The sequence below is a fragment of the Accipiter gentilis genome, chromosome 13 (assembly GCF_929443795.1).
Source record: "Accipiter gentilis chromosome 13, bAccGen1.1, whole genome shotgun sequence".
NCBI classification, from domain to species: domain Eukaryota; kingdom Metazoa; phylum Chordata; class Aves; order Accipitriformes; family Accipitridae; genus Astur; species Astur gentilis.
This window is the reverse complement of record NC_064892.1, coordinates 33,907,410-33,926,438: the sequence shown is the minus strand read 5'-3', so window position 1 is coordinate 33,926,438 and position 19,029 is coordinate 33,907,410. Positions and strand designations below refer to the sequence as shown.

General features: G+C 45.8%; 1 protein-coding gene across 6 annotated transcripts in view; it reads left to right on the top strand.

The window, feature by feature from the left end:
• ATP7B (ATPase copper transporting beta) overlaps positions 1-3,448 on the top strand; it is a 45,809-nt gene extending 42,361 nt beyond the window's left edge. For 5 of the 6 annotated variants that reach the window (XM_049815751.1, XM_049815750.1, XM_049815749.1 and 2 more), the window contains one exon: positions 1,272-3,448. In XM_049815751.1, the coding sequence (XP_049671708.1) occupies positions 1,272-1,536 (265 nt within the window). In that variant the 3' untranslated portion in view covers positions 1,537-3,448. The remainder of the gene's footprint in view (positions 1-1,271) is intronic. The other variant, XM_049815753.1, reaches the window with a different exon arrangement.
• The last annotated feature ends 15,581 nt before the right edge of the window (positions 3,449-19,029 follow it).

The following is a 19,029-nucleotide window of genomic DNA, read 5'->3' as shown; positions in this document are numbered from 1 at the left end:
AGTACCATTCTGGACCATTCTTTACCTAGCAGCTAAAAGTGTGGCTGGATGCCATCTGGGCACCTGTGTTAGAGATCTAGTTCAATACCAAGTGAGGTAATGATCAGTACTGGTTTTGCTGTGAATATCAAGTGAACAAATCATTCAAAAGATAGTTCAGTAGATGTTTTTTAAAAGATTTGTACCGGTTTTGATTTTTTTTTTTGTCTATTTAATTTAGCTAGAGAGAAACAGAGAAGCAGTGTATTTAATCTTTTGCACCTTGCTAAAGTATCTTCCTCTATTGTTTTGAAAGCGAACCAATTTCTGAACTATAACAAGATTTTTCAAATTCTGTTAGTTTTTTTATGCTACATTTTTTGGGTGCAGTTACAGTGGACCTGTTTTTAACAGCATTGAAAGCAAACATCTTTGAAAAATAAGATGTCTGAAATTAGTCCAAACCTTCACATATTTCTACTGTAGCTGGGGTCTTCTGTAGTGTGTAGTATAGCATAGTACAGTATAATACAGTATAGTATAAACTAATATAGGAAATCAGTTGCTGCATCATGTTTCTGATCCTGCAAATGCTCAATGAGACCACAATCTAGAATAAAAACTACATACATGCTCATGTCTGTTCGGAGAAGCAGCCCTACCGCTACAGGATTTTCATCCTAAACTTTCTGTGTGTAGTTATCCAAAGGATGAGAAATTTCTATAAAGGCATTCCTTTATTCTCCAGTTCTTTTGATCTTGTGCTCTTTATGTTAAGTATCAGACACCATTGTGGTTAGATATTGAGAACCCCCCAAAACATATTTGGCTTCAGACTTATGAAAGCTGTATTACAGTATACTCTATAGGACAATAATCTTTCCTGAAGCTTCACATCAGCTGAACAGAACTTCAGTTTCCAAAGAACACAATAATACATATATGTGAAGAAGACCATGCATACTTGCCATTGCTGGGCTTTTCTTGATCTAGAGTACATTGAATCAGAAAGTGACTTTTGGGTCATCAAGTCTGTTCCCCTGCAACTGTCTACTACAGACCCTTTCATGATTCAGCAAACTCATAAATTTTCTTAAAGAACCTCACTTTGAGGTCCCGCTCTTTTACTATTGAAATGTCTTAATGCTGTGTGACCAGTACTCTTAGCCGTTAACATTGTGTCTGAAGTGCAGGAAACATTTCGGTTATCAGAAGTTTCCGATTTGTTCGTCTAAGACTTTTCTACTCATTGAGCTCTTGGTACTAAACATCTTTTCTCTTTCTCTTCTTAGTTATAAGAAGCCAGACACAGAAAGTTATGAAGCACAAGCTCAAGGCCGCATGAAGCCACTTACTCCTTCCCAAATCAGTGTTCATATTGGAATGGATGATAGGAGGAGGGATTCATCCAGACCGGCTCCTTGGGATCAGATTAGCCAAGTGTCTCTCTCTTCCTTGACTTCAGACAAGCTGCCAAGACGTAATGCTTTTGTTGAGGAGGAAGGGGACAAGTGGTCATTGCTCATGAATGGAGGAGATGAAGAACAGTACATCTGAAGCACTATATTCTTAGTACAGGAGGAAACGTTCCTACTCACCAGTGACGGGAGGGACTGACTTATTTCATCAGGAGCTTCAAGGTTGTAAGTGAAGTCATTCCTTCAGCTCACAAAATTGCAACTCAGCTCAATGTTGGGTTGTATGGATTGTGGATTTTTTTCAGGTCACCAATTATTTCTAGTCACGGAAAGAATCTGTGGCTCTATAATGAACTGGCTCCTCTGCACACAGCAGTTAATGAAATAATGTAAAATTGTACTTTTCAGAGTCTAAAAGAATTTCTCTCTTCTGGACTGTTTGCTGGGCACCAAATTTCATACTTTTCACTCTTTCTAACTTTATTCTTTCAAGAGCACCTGAAGCAAAAGTATGTTCAGAGCTGCCAAATATTAATTTCTGTGTCCAACTGAAAATAGCCATGGCATAAGGAGCTCCATGGTCGGAAGTTGTATTTCTACACAGAATTCTAACTAGTCACATCACTGTGAGGGCACTTTGTATTTAGGATTCATGTGCATCTCCTTGGACCAAAAATGCTTTGGTGTTTCACTCACTGTAACTCTCTGAATGGTATCTTTCAAAGATTTTCACTTGCTTTCAGGTGTTGCATCATTTTGACGCACATTTCCATTGCTAAACTTGTTCTGTCGTTCCCACTGCTCTCCTAGATTTTCTCTTTTGCTCCATATGAGCTCTTTTTTCCCCTTTTTTTGCACAAGATACCTTCTATGAGTTGTTATTATGTTTACAGATATTCCTGTTTGGGACAAACTCCTTTAAGTCACCAGGAACTTTTCCGTTCCTATTGAAGTCCACAAAGGCAGAGTAATTTCTGGTCCAAGTTAGCATATCCTTTTCCTGTGGATACCTTGCAGGACCCCGTAAAGCTCCTGACAGTTGAGCCGTTGTCTGTCTCTTCCCTCTGACAGAGTGAAGAATTTATGCCAGTGTGAGCAAAGGTGGTATTTACCATGGTGTGACTGAGAGCAGAACTAGCACTGCTGTGACTCCAGCATGGCTGAATGGAGCGAATTTATTGCATAAGTTAACCCAGCTTGCTGGTTGCTTAAAATGGAGCCAAAAGTTTAAATGGTAAAGGCGGAAAAATGGCCTTAAAATGTGGGGCTTCTATTTGCTGTTGTATAAATAACCTTTTCTGATGATAGAAGGACTTGAACTAAGATTTGTAATAGCTTGAATTTTAATGTAAATTTGTATTCATGTTTTGAATCGGTTTTAATTTCCCTCTTTGCTCTAGTTTAATGAGAAATCAAGGTGCCGAATAACCCTTTTTTCACTTTAACATTTTTACCAAAGCTTGCAGTAACTTTGTCACTGTGAATGTCAAATTCATCCCTTAACACTTTTTTGAGTCAGGACAGTAGGAATCAATGGCTCTGGTGCACTGAGTCAGGTTCCGGGGTGCTGCCTTTCCCAACTGTGGGACTTTGAAGTAAGGAGACCAGAATTTTATAGTCTAATCTAAAAAGTGAAAAAAGAGGAATTACTATGCTAAACAATGTGAAATAACCACTTACTTTTCACTGACTTAAATATAGAGCTGTTTCCAACATGAGTTCAAATCCTGCTCCTCCTAATGTAAAAATGAAACACAAGCCAGAGAGGAAAAGAATTGTGCTTAAAGCATTGGACAAGTCTTCCTATTCTCTCTTCCTCTTAGTACTATATTTGAGCTCTCCTTAACAAACATTGACAGCACTGTCTTAAATATAATTACAAGTCAATTTTAAAACTGTAAAATCTTTCACAGCACACACACTTTTCAAACATGCTGTAGGTGCCTGTACATGTCCCTGTGGGGAAGAGGGCCTACTGTTTCACTGTTTTATGTTTTCTTACCAGTGCTTACAGTAAAAATACTGTGTTGGTTTTTTTTAAAAAACAAACAAACAAGCAAATCACTTTGTGTCTTTGTTTTTATTTTTTGGAGGGGTACAGCAAAAAAAAAAAGAGCATAAGCAGCAATTATTGGATTGCAGGATACATATGCATAAGAGAGATTTTGTGACTGCTTTGTGATCTATTTCAGGCAGGATGTGTAGCAGGGGAAAAAGAGACAGTGCTGTATTGTATGCTGAGGCAGGTGAGGTTGCAAGCATGTTGAAGGGTGGAATTAGGATTCAAAATCATCTTGAGAATTTGGACAGAACTGAAAAACTTTGCAAACAGGAGAGAGAGGAATTAAAGGTCAGCTTGGCAGAAAAAGGTCAGGTAGTTGGCTGGCATCCCATTCTAACAACATAGTGATGCTGCAAAATGAACAGACACATTGAGATGTATGAAGACTGTATCATCCACATGATATAAAATAACTCTTTCTGTTCAGCTCTGGAGAGGCATTAGCTGAAATATCAGGTCTAGTTTTATATGTCATACTTGTTAGGACAAAATGAGGGCAGTTCAGAGAAGAGCAATGAGATTTAACAGAAATCTAGAAAATATGAGAACATAAGTCCACGAGCATGAGAAATACAAGAAGATCATCGAAGGAGTTTGAGTAGGTTTGCCTACAGAATACTCAAAGGAAAAACAAGTCTCCAAACACAAAGAGAACAATTTATTCCTTTCATCTTTTCAGTGTCTTTTATGTTCATGGTGGGTAGAACAAGAAATAACAGGCTTATGGAATCAAAGAAGATTTAGATTGGTCACTAGGGAGGAACCATGTAACAGGAATGATTGTGGAGCACTGGCTCTTCAGATGTGCACGGCAATCAGGCACGTATCTGTGCTGGTTTTGGCTGGGATAGAGTTAATTTTCTTTACAGTAGCTAGTATGGGGCTATGTTCTGGATTTGTGCTGAAAACAGTTTTGGTAACACAGGGATGTTTTCGTTATTGCTGAGCAGTGCTTACACAGAGTCAAGGGCTGTTCTGTTTCTCACCCCGTCCCACCAGCAAGCAGGCTGGGGGGCACAAGGAGTTGGGGGGGACACAGCCGGGACAGCTGACCCCAGCTGACCCGAGGGATATCCCAGACCATAGGATGTCATGATCAGCACTAAAAGCTGGGGGAAGGAAAAGGAAGGGGGGACATTTGGAGTGATGGGGTTTGTCTTCCCAAGTCACCATTAGGTTTGATGGAGCCCTGCTTTCCTGGAGATGGCTGAACACCTGCCTGCCCATGGGAAGTGGGGAATGAATTCCTTGTTTTGCTTTGCTTGCGTCCGCGGCTTTTGCTTTACCTGTTAAGCTGTCTTTATTTCAGCCCACAAGCTTTCTCACTTTTACCCTTCCTATTCTCTCCCCATCCCGCTGTGAGGGAGGTGAGTAAGCAGCTGCGTGGGGCTGAGTTGCCGGCTGGGGGTAAACCACGACAATATCTGATGACAATGCGTTAGCCAGAGCTGAATCCTGCCTTGGGGCAGGCAAGTGCCCTGGACCATCTCCTCGCCTTCTCTCCAGCCGGGCTTTCTCTTATGTCTGTGAACGTAATATGAACGGGAAAATTATTGGAGTAGAGGACTGATCACACTATCCTGCTCTCAAGAGGTGACAAGGAGTGGAAGAAAGATGGCTTTGACTTTATTTAATAACTTGAAATGAACTGGAAAATATGTTAAGGGTTCCTAGCTGTATTTGCGTAATGTCTTAGACTGTAAACTGCTGTGAAGCTTGCATACATGCCTGTAAGGAAGTTAGAATTGCTACACATAGTCAAGAGAAAGAAATGGAAGTGATAGTCCTGACGCTTGTGATCACGTGCTCTTGTTAAACTTGAGCTGACTCACTGAAGGGGCGTATGAGATGGAGGACCGCATCTGCATTTCTGCATAACATAATTATGATCTTTCCTTGTCTTCGCTGGGACCATCTGCCTGCAGAGCCCCCGGCAGAGCAAGGTGCTGGTCTCTTGACTGGTGCCTCTCTGCGCTATGAGCCAGGTCCAGTAAAAGGGCTGGTCGAAGGTGCCCGAGAGGACGGCTTCTTGGGGTAATCCCTTAGCTCTGTGCCCCGTCTGCTCACCAGTGTGCCATGCTTCTTCTCTTTCCCAGGACTGAGTATTTTGATGATTTAAACAGTGTGGAGGAGCTTTTCAAATCCCAGTTTTGGTCTTAGGTGTCTACATTCTGCACATTCTTCCGGCATGACTCAGTTATTGCTGATCTGACCCTAAATGTTGATATAGCTGATGATTTACATGGGATGTCTAGTTATTTTGCCCAGGTAAAAGTTCATGAGTCTTTTCCCATAACTTTTTTTTTTTTTTTTTCAATCAACAGAGAAGACATCTAATGAATCAGATCTTTTACTTTGGCTTTCATGTTATTTTTAGTGCAGTAGCTCAGGAGCAATGTTTCCCGTGAAGTTTTTCAACTATTTTCCTTCTCATGCTATAGTTTTACTGTAAAATTTTTTGGTGCCCTAAGTTCACAAGAAAGAAAGTATTCCATTTCATTTCCTCCTCCCTTCAGTCTTTTTCAAGCAAATTAACTGTCTGATTTCTATCCAAGCTGATTACAGCATTTCTCTGACTAAATATTCTTCCAAGGATTGTATTTTCTCTAAATGCAGTTGTGTGTGAAGAAAACAAATGAGTGGGTGGTGAAATTACACAATGGTGTACAGGGATGGGAAATCAGATAGCACCGAAATGTTGGATTTAATTTCCTCTACTAAGTCGCCAACAGCAAGCATGTTGGTTTTCAGTGGGAAATCGTTTGGGAGTCACAACAAAAGAAGAACTGGCAAAGCGCAAAGCATCCTGCTCACATGTGAGTCTCAGACAGGCACAAACGTGGGAGGAGGCAGATTAATTCCCCTCCTTGTCTCGAGTTAAAAGCACCCAGGCTTTGCGGGCGAGCACGGCCCATCCACAGGCTCTCCGTGCAATGATCTGATTTTCGTGATAGGTTTATCTTCATGCCTAAAAGGATGATTTCTGAAGTTTCCCCTGGTGCTGCAGGTGAAGGGGAAGGGATGTCGCAGGAGGAGGTGTGTGTTTGTTTCCCCACTTGGGCGTTCAGCCGCCCCGGGTGGAGGTAAGTCCCCGGGCAGGTTGGTCAGTGCTGGTCAGTGCTGCGGTGCAGGGGCATCGGGGGGAGGTTCGGGTCGGGGGGCTGCAGCGCCTGGCAGCCAGCACCTCGCCTGGCGGGGGACCACGAGATGTCACTGCAGGTCCAGCCTGAGCCAGAGGATCCCCTTTAATCTGGAAAGCAGTTGAAGATCCAATACAGTCCCTGCTGGTTAGCAGCCAGGGAAAAAAATACAAAGGGGGCAGTTCGAGTCAGATAATACAGCCTGTCTAAAATTTTTGGGCTGACTTGACATTATGTAGCCTGGAAACAGATTTTAGGCTAGCGCTTACTTGCCTTGAGCTCTGAATTGCTACTTTCTTTGTATTATTTGACAGTTAAGTAAACCCTGAGCTCCGCATATGCTGTCTGCTGAAATTATTGTTACCTTTTTTTCCTTCCACAAGCTGAGATTCAGGAAGAAAAGCAGCACTGCATGAAGGCTAAACACGGTGCTTGCACCCTCAGAACAAACCTGCGCCTTGTGGCGTGAGTTTAAACTCTCCAGGCAGCTGAGGGTGCAAGACTGCTTGTTTGGTTGGTTTTCGTTTTAAGCAGGCTCTTACCTTAGGGGAAGTCACCGAGTAGACCCACCGTAAGGCCCCAGGAATGTGTTTCTATTCAGGGGAGCATCAAAGTACAAGTGTAAATCCATTTGGAGTCAATGAAGATAAGGCACATGCTCAGCACTCCTCTGAACTACAGCTGCATGTGTCTTATGATAGATATCAAAAAAGTTTTAGGCATAAATCTGAATATTTGAGGCCTCCAAACACTTAGGGAGCTACCCAAAATCCATATGACTATCCTTAAAATAGCCTGGGTTTGAAAGAAATTCACCAAACTGTTTTTCCTCCACTGACACCTCTTTTTAAGACTGACACAGTGCAGGGCTTTTGTAAAAAGCAGCAGTGCCACTGTCACGAAGCACTGTAGCTCTGTATTTTTATTTAAATCCCTGTAACCCTGCTCGCCTTCAGCCCCTGGCAGGTGAGGAGCTCCCGGGTGATACTGGCTGCTGAAGAGGAAGAGGAGCAGTCCCCAGGCAACGCAGGGCCTTGGGGCACCCATCGGGTGCAGCTTGCCAAAGGTGCTTTTGGGGATACACAAGATCAATGGGATCACCCAAGCCGTGACACTGGTCGAGGACGGTTTGGGGCAGTTTTGCTTAAAGCAAATTGCTTTAAAATTGGCATTTATCTATCCACCTTTTTTTTTTTTTTTTTTTTTTTTTTTTAAGACATTTCTGTTATTCGGGAACACCTGGCTGAGTGTCCACGTCCCCTGAGCGCTTCACCTCTCTCACACCCTCACAACGTCGGGGTGAGGGCTGGAGGTGGCACCCCGGGGCAGGAGGAGGGCACGGTCTCCTCTGGCCAGACACAAGGAGACTGCACACCAGACCCCGTGCTTCCCAGCTGTCCTGCAGCTCTGCGGCTTTTTTACTTGCAAAATTTTACTCACGAGGGCAAATTGGACCCGTGCGGGGGCTTGCTCCGAAGCCTGCCCGCGCTTTCCGACGGTGCCAGGGTGGGCGTGCGGAGTCAGGCCCTGCTCCAAGAGACTCGCCTGCCTCCCCGCAGAAAGGGGCATCTCTTCCAAGGAAGGGTTAATGTTATTTTAAGATACCTCTGCATTGCAGTTGCAAATCTGAGCAGCTGGGAGTAACCTGCTAAACAGGAAAGAGCTCGTTAAATATACTCTGTCACTGATTTGTAAGACAGTGCGGAGGCAATATAATTACTGTAATTATGTCAGATACTTGCTGCAGAGTTGCCATTTGTGTTGGGACTTTTATCCTCTCGCTATGGCAGGAGGATTAAAAAAACACATACACCTGCCAATATAGTTGTGCCACAAGTAACTTACTCAGAAGCTGTTGTTTGATCTTTCTCTTTACAGACCATGGAGCACGTTAAGCGTATCATCGCATTAGGGATGAAGGGGAGGTAGGCAAGGCTTTTGGGTAGCGTGCTGCTTGCTTCACACCCATGGGGGAGGCAGATTTTGGCTGTAAAGGTGACCCGGCGGATGCTACCCTGGCCAAGGCCATGTTGCAGTGAGAAAGTTTATACCCATAGATCACAAGAAGCTGCTGGAAGGGCAGTTTTGGTTTTTGCTCGTGACTGCCGTGGCAGATGTAAGTACGGCTTACACGGTCTATGGACCATAAAATACTGGCTTATATGGCGCTACGTTGGGAAAGGGAAACTACAAGGAGGAGAAATAGTTGCAAGGCACACAGGTATCTTAAAGGGGGAAGGAGCTGCTCGCCGTGACCTGTGATGAGCAGGGTGAGGAACTGGGACGTGAGGGTTGCTGTTGTAGGGAGGGGGGCACCCGGATTTTCAGGGCACTGGGGGGGGCTGCTGGGGGGTGCCAGAAAGTGGCATCCTCAGCCGTTCAGAGGGGTGCCGGGGCCCGACCAGCACCCACTGCAGCCTGCAGCTGGAGCTGGGAGCACCCCAAAACCCCTGAGTCCCAGGCAGGTTTCATACAGCACCTCTGCAGTGAAAGAGGTGGCAGATCAAGTCCCTTTCCCTGCAGAAGCCATTAACCAGTTATTAATGGGCTACAGCAACAACTCCACATGCATAAAGAGAAGGGAGAAAATGGGAATTTGACAGAGAGCTTTCCCTTCTGAGCACACCAGGCTGGAGGAAAAAGATCCTCTTGCTTAGATAATAAGCAGGTTGGACAAATATAAGGCAGCAGAAAAATAGGCCGGCTCTCGAGAGATCTTCAAAGTAACAAGAAAAGCAGCTTTGCTCGGAGAGCTTCATCCCAGGATCTTGGCCCAGAGAGAGCAGGGCCTCTGCGGCACTGCGGAGAGGGAGGGCTGGGGAGGGAGGTGAAAACAAGGCTGAGCCCAAAGCAGCCTCACTGTTTTCCTCCTTTGAAAAGTGTTAAATTCTACAGAAAAGCACACTGCTGATTCAGTAACGCTATCGTTGCTGCTGTTATTTAACTCCCTGCGCATTTATTAAATGTAAGCCCTGAGATAAAGGTGCTTTACAGCAATAAAACCTCAAGCCCCTTCCACGAGGGAAGTGTTGATTGCATCTTACACAAGGCTGAGCCGAGGCACAGGCGAAGTGACCTGTGCAGTGTCTGACCCCAGCAGGGACTGGGATGTTTTGCATCTCAGCCCTGCCTCTTCACCACCATCTTGCCTTGTTCTCCCCATTTCTTGGCTTCTTTGTAAAAAAAACACATAAAAACTGAATTTAAAAGAACTCACTTTTAGCTTCTTAGAAACAAACAAACACCACCATAACTCACCAGCAGACAAGTTATTAGTCTCTGATTCAGACACATGTGATTGTTTCCCCAACAACTTCTTACCCCCCCTCCATTCTCAGTAGCTCTTCCATCATTTTCAAGGTCTTGTATGAGTAAGTCAGAAAAGAGACACGCTGGAAAACCCTGTAATAAGAGACCTGAACGGTAATGAAGTGAGCAGATTACAAGTTCTGCCAAGGTGTGTGGATTACATTTACCCATCTGTGCTGATGACAGTGCTTCTTCTGAATGCTCTTCTTCCACTTACTTCTTTAGTAATTACAACACATGTTTAGAAATGGCAGTAGGTGTAATGAGAATGACTGCACCTATACCAGTATTAACACTCTCCCCATGTAATTTACTATGCTGTATATATACACATCTGGTGCTATGAATGGCCACAGCATTTTTGCAACACTTACACTGGCTTCAGCGGAAAGCACTTTTAACACCCAAGAACCAAAAAAACAGGACAGAAATGGCAAACCACGGCAAATGATATATTCTCTTTATTCTGCTGAGTTGTTCAGCCAGGCGCTGGGGCGCAGAGCAAGCCATGATACTCCAAGCAATTCCAGCTCTTGGCACTGTCGCTTGCCTACAGGGCAGTATCAAAGCAATAACTAGCAAGTGCGAGCACATTGCCCCCAAGGGCTGCTTCACCTGCATCAGCTGCTGTCCCATTTTATCCTCTGTTATTTTGAGAGAACATTAGTCCTTCTTTTTCTTTTATTTTTGGTTTTCTATTGATCCCAACGATCCTGTTTACAGAGTTTGGTGTTTTGATGACCATAGTTTCTTCTCTGCTGAGGGTCTCCTATTGCCTCAGAAAGAAAATTATCTTGCCATTTACTTAATAAGGCTGCTCCAAGCTTAAGTCATTGGCCTGGCAAGAGGATGCACATAGGTCAGTTAAATTTGCCACTTGTGACAATGCTTTACTTCTCTGTTTCTCATCTTCCCCTACAGGTTTAGCTGGTGTCCCATGTGTAACGTGCTTTGGGATTTGTGTGTGGAAGTGCAGTGGAAGCCACACACACACACACACACACAGAGCAGCTCAAGGGCAGAGTTGCCAGGGTCTTATGGCACCTCTTCTGTTTCCCTGGGAGAAAAAGCCTCCTTGCTGCCTCTGAAGGTGGCTTCCACCATCACCAGTGGGTGGTGTGCAGTTTTAGCAGATCCCAGCATCGTCTTTATTTTTTCAGTCCCATGTAACGCACAGACTAGAGCAATGCTGACACTGTTGGCATGGGTCATCATGCACCGACTTCAGGTCCATCTCCCCTTTCTTCACCCTGCTAAGGTTGAAGTGGACTAGTGTACCTTGTTCAGAAGACTCCAGACATGTAATTGGGACTGACATATGCCTGGGTCTTTTCCACATGTGGCGGTTTCTTTTTCTGCCTAGAAATTTGGGATGGCATTGGAAGATTTTGAGCATTTGCCCAGAACCTCTGGATATCCAAAGTAATTCTGAGCCGGCTGCCAGACACCTCCATGTCCTTGGCAAATGGCCATGGTCCATCTGCAGGTCAACTTCATACAGCACGTGCAGTAAATCCCACACACGCATACTGTGTCAAAACTTGTGCACATTTGCAAGGCATCTTTTAACATATTTCAGACCCAGAAATCTGAGACAGAGAGATAGCTGGGGACATGGAGCAGGGGAATGGGACTTTCAAACTGCCTGGTTTGAGTAATTTTAATTATATCATTTTGGCAAATAGCAGCCCACTGTCGAGAGGCGTGAAGACAGCTAGTTATTTATCAACAACTTAGTATGGATTGTAAGCATGCTTTTTATTGGGGTGATTATACATTTCCCTTTTCTGTTCTATACAGCTCTCATCTGTTTGTCCCCAGCAAGCTTGTCTGCCTCAGCCTCTCCTGAACTCTGAAAACCAGCAATGGTTTCATGCCTAACAGAAGGTTCATAAAGTCATTTGGATCATAAAGATGCAGTGGGCATATTTCTATGCAGCAAATGCTCAAGAATCTGGCCTTCCAGATAGTAAATACCCATGTGCTGGAGGAGCCAAACACTTTGGCTGTTAATCCAAATTAGGACTAAAAATCCTGGGGAAAAAAGAGCTCACAATCCACATGGTCTCACTTTGAATATACAGACTGCCAATCATCGCAGTTGCTAGCAGTGTGAGCACAGGGATTTCATCTACCACTCCTCCATTCCCAGGTAGCTCTGTGTGATCAAGCAATTCTTATAGCCTTGGCTCATTGCTGCTCTTGCAGGTGGGTGTAGGGTCAAAACCGCCGGATCCTCTCCTTTATTTATCCTAAGACCAGTCATGATAGGCACAACTTGCACTGCTGCAAGCCCCTGTGTCCCTACATCTCTTTTTCTGTCTGGTGCTTAGAAAATATTAGGCAGTCCCTCTTGCATGGGTTTCTTTCCATTTGCCTTTCTCCCCACCCGATTTTCCACACTAAGCGAGTTATCTCAGACTAAACAAGCTATTTCTCATTCACTCTATTAATATTTTCGAGTTCTGGCTCAGGCTTTCCCACTCTATGGCAGTCTTGCATCTTATAGTGGTTTGTCTTTTAAAATACTAGCGCAGGAACTAAGCGATACTGTTTGCAGAAGGAATGGAGACCGCAAGCGTGAAAAGTGACTGCAAAGGGCTGCAGAAAGATGTATCCTTCTGGTCTGGTGAAGAAAACGATACAGCACTTAAACTGCTAGTAAAGCTTTCTTGTTGCTTCATGCATGGCCCAGCTCCTGTTTCCCTCTGACTTCATTAGCGTTTGGCTGAATCCCAGTTCCTTTTGGAAATAATTAATTGCAGAAAAGCTATGCTTATTAGTGTTATTCAGCCCCAACTGTATTTACCGCAAAAGCAATTACCAGGGAGCTGTGAGATGGCTTTCCTACTCAAAAAGATTGATTTGACTACAGGAAGAGCCAGGAAGCAGCATTTCCCATGGCCTCCGAAAGCTGGGGAATGCCTTTCAGCCACAAAAGCCCACGTGGATGTCCTGTCTCTCTGTCCGTGTGCTGTTCCCACCATCGCTGGTCCTGTGCCGACGATCACGTGGCACCATGTTGGAAACACGCATTTCCCAGAGCCGTATGGGAATGTGCTGCTTGTCCCTGGCTCCAGAAGCTGAGAATTGGAAAGGGGTCATGAAGGTCAACCAACATTTACCAGCTTTTCTCCATGTCACTTCACTGCTAAGAAAGTTTTAATGCTGAAGAGTAATGTGTTAAGAGCACACGCTGGTGGAAGCAATTAGATTCGTGGAATCACAGACTGGTTGAGGTTGGCAGGGACCTCTGGAGCTCATCTGGTCCAACCCCCCTGCCCAAGCTGGGCCACCCACAGCCAGTTGCCCAGGACCATGTCCAGACAGCTTTTGAGTATCCCCAAGGATGGACACTCCGCCACCTCCCTGGGCAACCTGTGCCAGTGCTCAGTCCCCCTCACAGTGGAAAAGTGTTTCCTGATGTTCAGAGGGACCCCCGCCGTGTTTCACTTTGTGCCCATGGCCTCTGGCCCTGTCACTGGGCTCCACTGGAAAGAGCCTGGCTCCGTCCTCTTTGCACCCACCCGTCAGGTATCTATATACGTTGATAAGAGTCTTCCTGAGCCTCCTCTAGGCTGAACGGTCCCAGCTCTCTCAGCCTTTCCTTGTAGGTGCTTCATCCTAGAAGGTGCTTCATCATCTTTGCAGCCCTTTGTTGGACTCTCCCCAGTGTGTCCATGTCTCTCTTGTGCTGGGGAGCCCAGCACTGGACACGGCACTCCAGGTGTGGCCCCACCGGTGCTGAGCAGAGGGGAAGCATCGTCTCCTTCAACCTGCTGGCAACACTCCTCCTAACGCAGCCCAGGGTACCATTTGCCGCCTTTGCCACAAGGGCACATTGTTGGCTCGTGGTCAACTCACTGCCCACCAGGACACCCAGGTCCTTTCCTGCCAAGCTGCTTTCCAGCTAGCTGAGTGTCCCCCAGCATGTACTGGTGCCTGGGGTTGTTCCTCCCCAGGTGCAGGACTTTGCACTTCTTGTTGAACTTCACGATGTTCCTGTCAGGCCATTTCTCCAGCCTGTTGAGGTCCCTTTGGATGGCAGCACAACCCTCCGGTGTATCAGCCACATCTCCCAGTTTGGTGTCATCAGCAAACTTGCTGAGGGTGCACTCTGCCCCATCATCCAGATTAACCCTTTGTAGCAGCAATTCAGTGATAAAGACTTGGCTGTCTCTGCTCTTTCCAGTCACTCGGAGGCCTCCCTCTTCTCTTCTAGCAGAGACACCCGCTTCCTGACAGCTTGGTGATGCCGGAGCTTCGCAGTGCTCGTCCGTCCAGGAGGAACGTGCAGCCCCTTCGTCTCCATCTGAACCCCCAGACATTACTGAATTTGAGAGTTGCCTGAATCTCCTGGTTTGCCTTTAAACGGTGCCGTTCAGCCCGCTCTCTGCCACATCGCCTGGTTGCATCCATGTTTCAGAGCCCGGCTGCAGCGCAGAAGGACTTGGGGTTTGCTCACCACAACGTGGAGGAGCATGAGGTGTCACTGCCGTGATCAGCACTGCAGGTTTTCTTTAACGCTCACCGGCATAGGGAAGAAATGCTTTTACGGGTGACCACACGCTTCACTTTAGAAAGTGTTTACCCAGCTATTCCCTTTTTGAATAATCTGCTCCCCTGGTCTTTCCCACTGGCACAACTCTGGGATGGCATCATCTCCAGATGGCCTGGCCAGACCTGGAGGATGCTTGCTGGAGGCCTGCAGAGCATCCTCCCCAGGCAAATTGTTGAAAACACTAAGTATTCCTGAAATCCTTTAAAAGTCCTTTTTAAGAATGAAAATAATGATGAGGAAAAAAAGAGTGTTTTAAGGCCATGTCTAAACACTGCTAGAATCTTTCTTTATCCGTGCCCATAGTCACTATTCTCAGGTATCTGAGAAAACCCATAAAACATAATAAGATCCCAGTTCCACTATATTTTTAACTGTGTTATGGGACAGTTATGTTGCAAGTGGACTACTGGTGCGGCTTTATTGCTGATATAGTATTTTGCCATCTGGACCTTCCCACACAAGAAGTAAGTACTTGTAAGTACTCGCCTTCTCTCCCCACTTCAGACGAAACATCTATGAGCTCTTTAACAACTGCAGAAGCTACTAAGTATTAGTTAGGGTATGTTATCAGCTTCCAGCCTGGCTTCTTGAAGTGTTTTGGGATAGGGAAGGGATCCCACCTCTGCAGCTCTTCCTTAACATAGGAAGATGGGTGGGCAGGACTGGTTGGGCATGCTTCTCATGTCCTGAGGAGTTTAACTGATACAAGCAGGCAGGATCCAGCTCTTTTGTCAAACTGGGTAAAAAAAAAAAAGAGAATGCTGATCTAATGTAGTAAAATGCAAACAGTCCAAAGTAATCCTTTAGATATGGCACCAGCAATTTACAGTTTAATAAGAGAGGTCCATTTCTCCAGCTCCTTGGAGGCTGTGGCTGATGTTTAAAAGCAGCAAGAGGGTTATTTTGTCTCTCACTGTTGCTTTCTTCTGGTTGGCTCTGGGGAATAAGAGAAAAATCATACCATGGATAGTCTCTCCCTTTGACTGCAATTGCAGTACTGGACGTTCAGATGCCAAGATAACAAACACAGCAGAGTTGCTTAGTGAGATAAACTGGCCAGGTAGATTTTAATTATGAACGTTAATTGATGAATGAGGGGGACAGAATTACTGATAGCATCTAACACAAGAAACGCTGACACCAAAAAGGTTGTTTAGGACATATAACAATCCAAACAATGAGAATTTACTGATGCCAGGGTCTGCCTCTTCCATATGAACCCATAAAACTTTCCAGATACTGCTGAGAGCGGGAATGCTTTTGCTGAGGCAGTAATAAAAACAATAAATGGGTTTACCTAAACTCCTACCAGGCTCTAATAAAAGCTTGTCTAGCAGTGAAGTGCTGAGCAACTGGGACTGCTGCATACCTGCATGCCCGGGAAGCCCCCGGGGCAGCCGCCGGCAGGCTGCGGCCAAGAGTTTCTCGCGTTTCTTGCGTTGGCTATCCTTGCGTGGCCGTGCCCCGTGCCAGCCCTGGGAGCGACGTGGCAAGGTTAGATAGAGCCCTGGGAGCAGGGACGTGGTACTGCACAGCAGCGGCGTGACGTCGCATGGATGGTCCCTTCTGCCTGCTCTGCCCTGGGTTTTCTTTTTGTGGACATACAGTGGAGCTGGTTGCCGTGTTTGACGTCCCTTGCAGTTACAGAGATTTTCTTTGGTGTGGGAGGTTTTTCACAGCACAGTGACCTAAAAATCATGCAGGATCTCTCTGATGGATTTCCAGGTGCTAAAAGACTTCTAGTCCCTTGGAAATGGCTGGTTGGCTGGCACTCAGTGCAAAACCCTGCAGCAGAACTTGGTTATAGGGGAATTAAGGTTGCCTCTGGTACGTTGTATTTATGGTCACATACTTCAAACCTCTGAAGACTTGGAAAGGCTAGCGATTAAAACTAAATTTCTGGTGTCGTGGTTTAACTCCAGCCAGCAACTAAGTACCACGCAGCCGCTCACTCACTTCCCCCATCCAGTGGGATGGGGGAGGAAATCGGGAAAAAAAAAGGTAAAACTTCTGGGTTGAGATAAGAACGATTTAATAGAGCAGAAAAGAAGAAATTATAATGATAATGATAACACTAATAAAATGACAACAGTAGTAATAAAAGGATTGGAATGTACAAATGATGCACAGGGCAATAGCTCACCACCCGCCGACCGACACCCCGCCAGTCCCCGAGCAGCGATTCCCTGCCCCCCCCCTTCCCAGTTCCTAAACTAGATGGGACGTCCCATGGTATAGAATACACCGTTGGCCAGTTTGGGTCAGGTGCCTTAGTTGTGTCCTGTGCCAACTTCTTGTGCCCTGGCTGGCCATGAGAAGCTGAAAAATCCTTGACTATAGTCTAAACACTACTGAGCAACAACTGAAAACATCAGTGTTATCAACATTCTTCGCATGCTGAACTCAAAACATAGCATTGTACCAGCTACTAGGAAGACAGTTAACTCTATCCCAGCTGAAACCAAGACATCTGGAAACCAGGAAATGCTGACCACTTAAACCAGGGAATACTGTTCATGCCAACACAGCTGGCTTCTTTTGATGCCTTCTGAATTTTGTAGTAGTGGAGACTAGTAGCTTCATCCGTGCCCCTCAGGACTTTACAGACCTTGTTCATTTCTGTCTCCACTCACCTCTTTTCCAGGCTGAGCTGTGCAGGACCTGTCCCACCTTCTTCCCGCTTCCCATCACTGCATCCTTTCCACTTCCAGAGGTGGAGATACCAGACTCACACACACCGTCCAAAACGCGACACACCGTTGACTTCTACAGTGGCATACTTACATTTTCTGCTCTATTCCGTTTCTTTCCAGGTAATTCCCAACATTTGTTTTCCTTCTCTGGCCCCCTTTGATCACTGTGCTGATGTTTGAAATGCTCTATGATGTCTTACAGGCCACCAGCCCCACTCCTGGCCGTAGAAGTCAGTCCAGACCCCCTGGCAGGGCAGGGGAGAGGGACGAAGGACGGATACCCTTCCCCAGCAGCGCAGTGCGGGGAAGGAGTTGGATGTGTGGAGCTGGCTGGTCTGAGCACTCCTGCTCTGCCCACCCGTGACACCCCCCCTTGCCTTGGCTGGGGCTTTCCCACCCCTTTCCAGCCTCATCTTCCAGCCCAGCCCCTTGCCCCGTCCCGGCTGCCCCTGGCATTCCCTGCCCTCACCCTCCTCTTCCAGGGATGCGTTCCAAAAAAAGGGATAGACATCCAAAAATATCGCCAGCACCTCGTGCGCAGAACACCTTGACATTAAGCTCACACAGACTCATTGCTCCTGGAGAGTAATTACCTGGCTCTGCCTTTTAACGTTCCTTGTTGCTAAATCACAGCAAACTGATTATAAATGCAGGTGAATGATTATTATGACTCTCAAATGGAAATCCAGCAACGTGTCCTGGGACTGATCCAACAGGGACAAGGTATTATTTTCAGGAGAATAGTCCAAGCTCTTTCCAAATATCACAGGGCCCATTTCCCTCATATCAGTGAAACCTCCTTGACACAAGTGAGCAGAACCATACTGCTGGCAGCTCTCTCTCCCAAGACAGCCAAGGATGAGATGGGGGGAGTAGGTTCGAGTTTAATGATCCCACCTCGCCTTTTGGACCCATCGAGTTATAACGCAGTGAGAACGCAGTGCTTGTAACCCTGTGCACATCCACATTTCCATCTTGGTGGTGCCAGCTGCTCTGTACAGACCATTTTAGAGACCTGAGATCTTGCTGTACTGTATTCCAACAGCACTCTTCCTAAAGTCCAGGGATCACTCTGCACTAGCCAAAAAGAAATGTGGACAATTTGGAGAGAAAGGCTGGGTCCTGCAATTTTCATGCACACACAGACATGCGTGATTGTTTTAAGAACTGGTTCACTCTATTAAAAAACTATTTTTTCCCCTATGTATCTCATTAATTCCCCTGTCAAAGGAGCCCAAATCCAGGCCACGGAAAGCATCCAAGCACTGCGGGATGAGACACTAGAAATTTCATCCAGCTTTTAGAGACCTTAGAGTAAACCTTTGAGCAAAAAGCACTTTTTAAAGCATATGTGGCCTCAGGCAGGTCTGAGTCTGATTGTGGGGGTGATCATACACTCAGAGGCACCCGTTTGCACTTACACATTTGCACACATGAATGTGCACATATATTTACAGATATTAAAAACCATCAATGTGTAATCATTACATTGAGGCACTTACTGTTTAATCTGGAGATGAGGATTTTTGGTGGAAGCTGCTGAAAAGCTTCTCCATGATGGCAAACGCCTCGTATATAATGCAGCCATCCCTTGCTCTCACTGCCTCACTCTCCCAACAAACCCTAATTTGATCAGAGATGAACCATAGCCTGAATATCACCTTAGAAACTGGTCCCCAGCCCCAAGAAAGCTGTTGGATGCGAGCATCCTTGCAATGGGAGAGTTGCGGAGCCGAGGGCTGCCCTCAGCTCTCCCGCTGCTCCTCGGTCCCAGCTCCTGCAGGGCTCGGCTCAGCCCTGCCACAGTCCTGCAGCAAAACAACATTATTTCCTGAACCACTCGGCACTGCTCTCATAGGAACTGTGA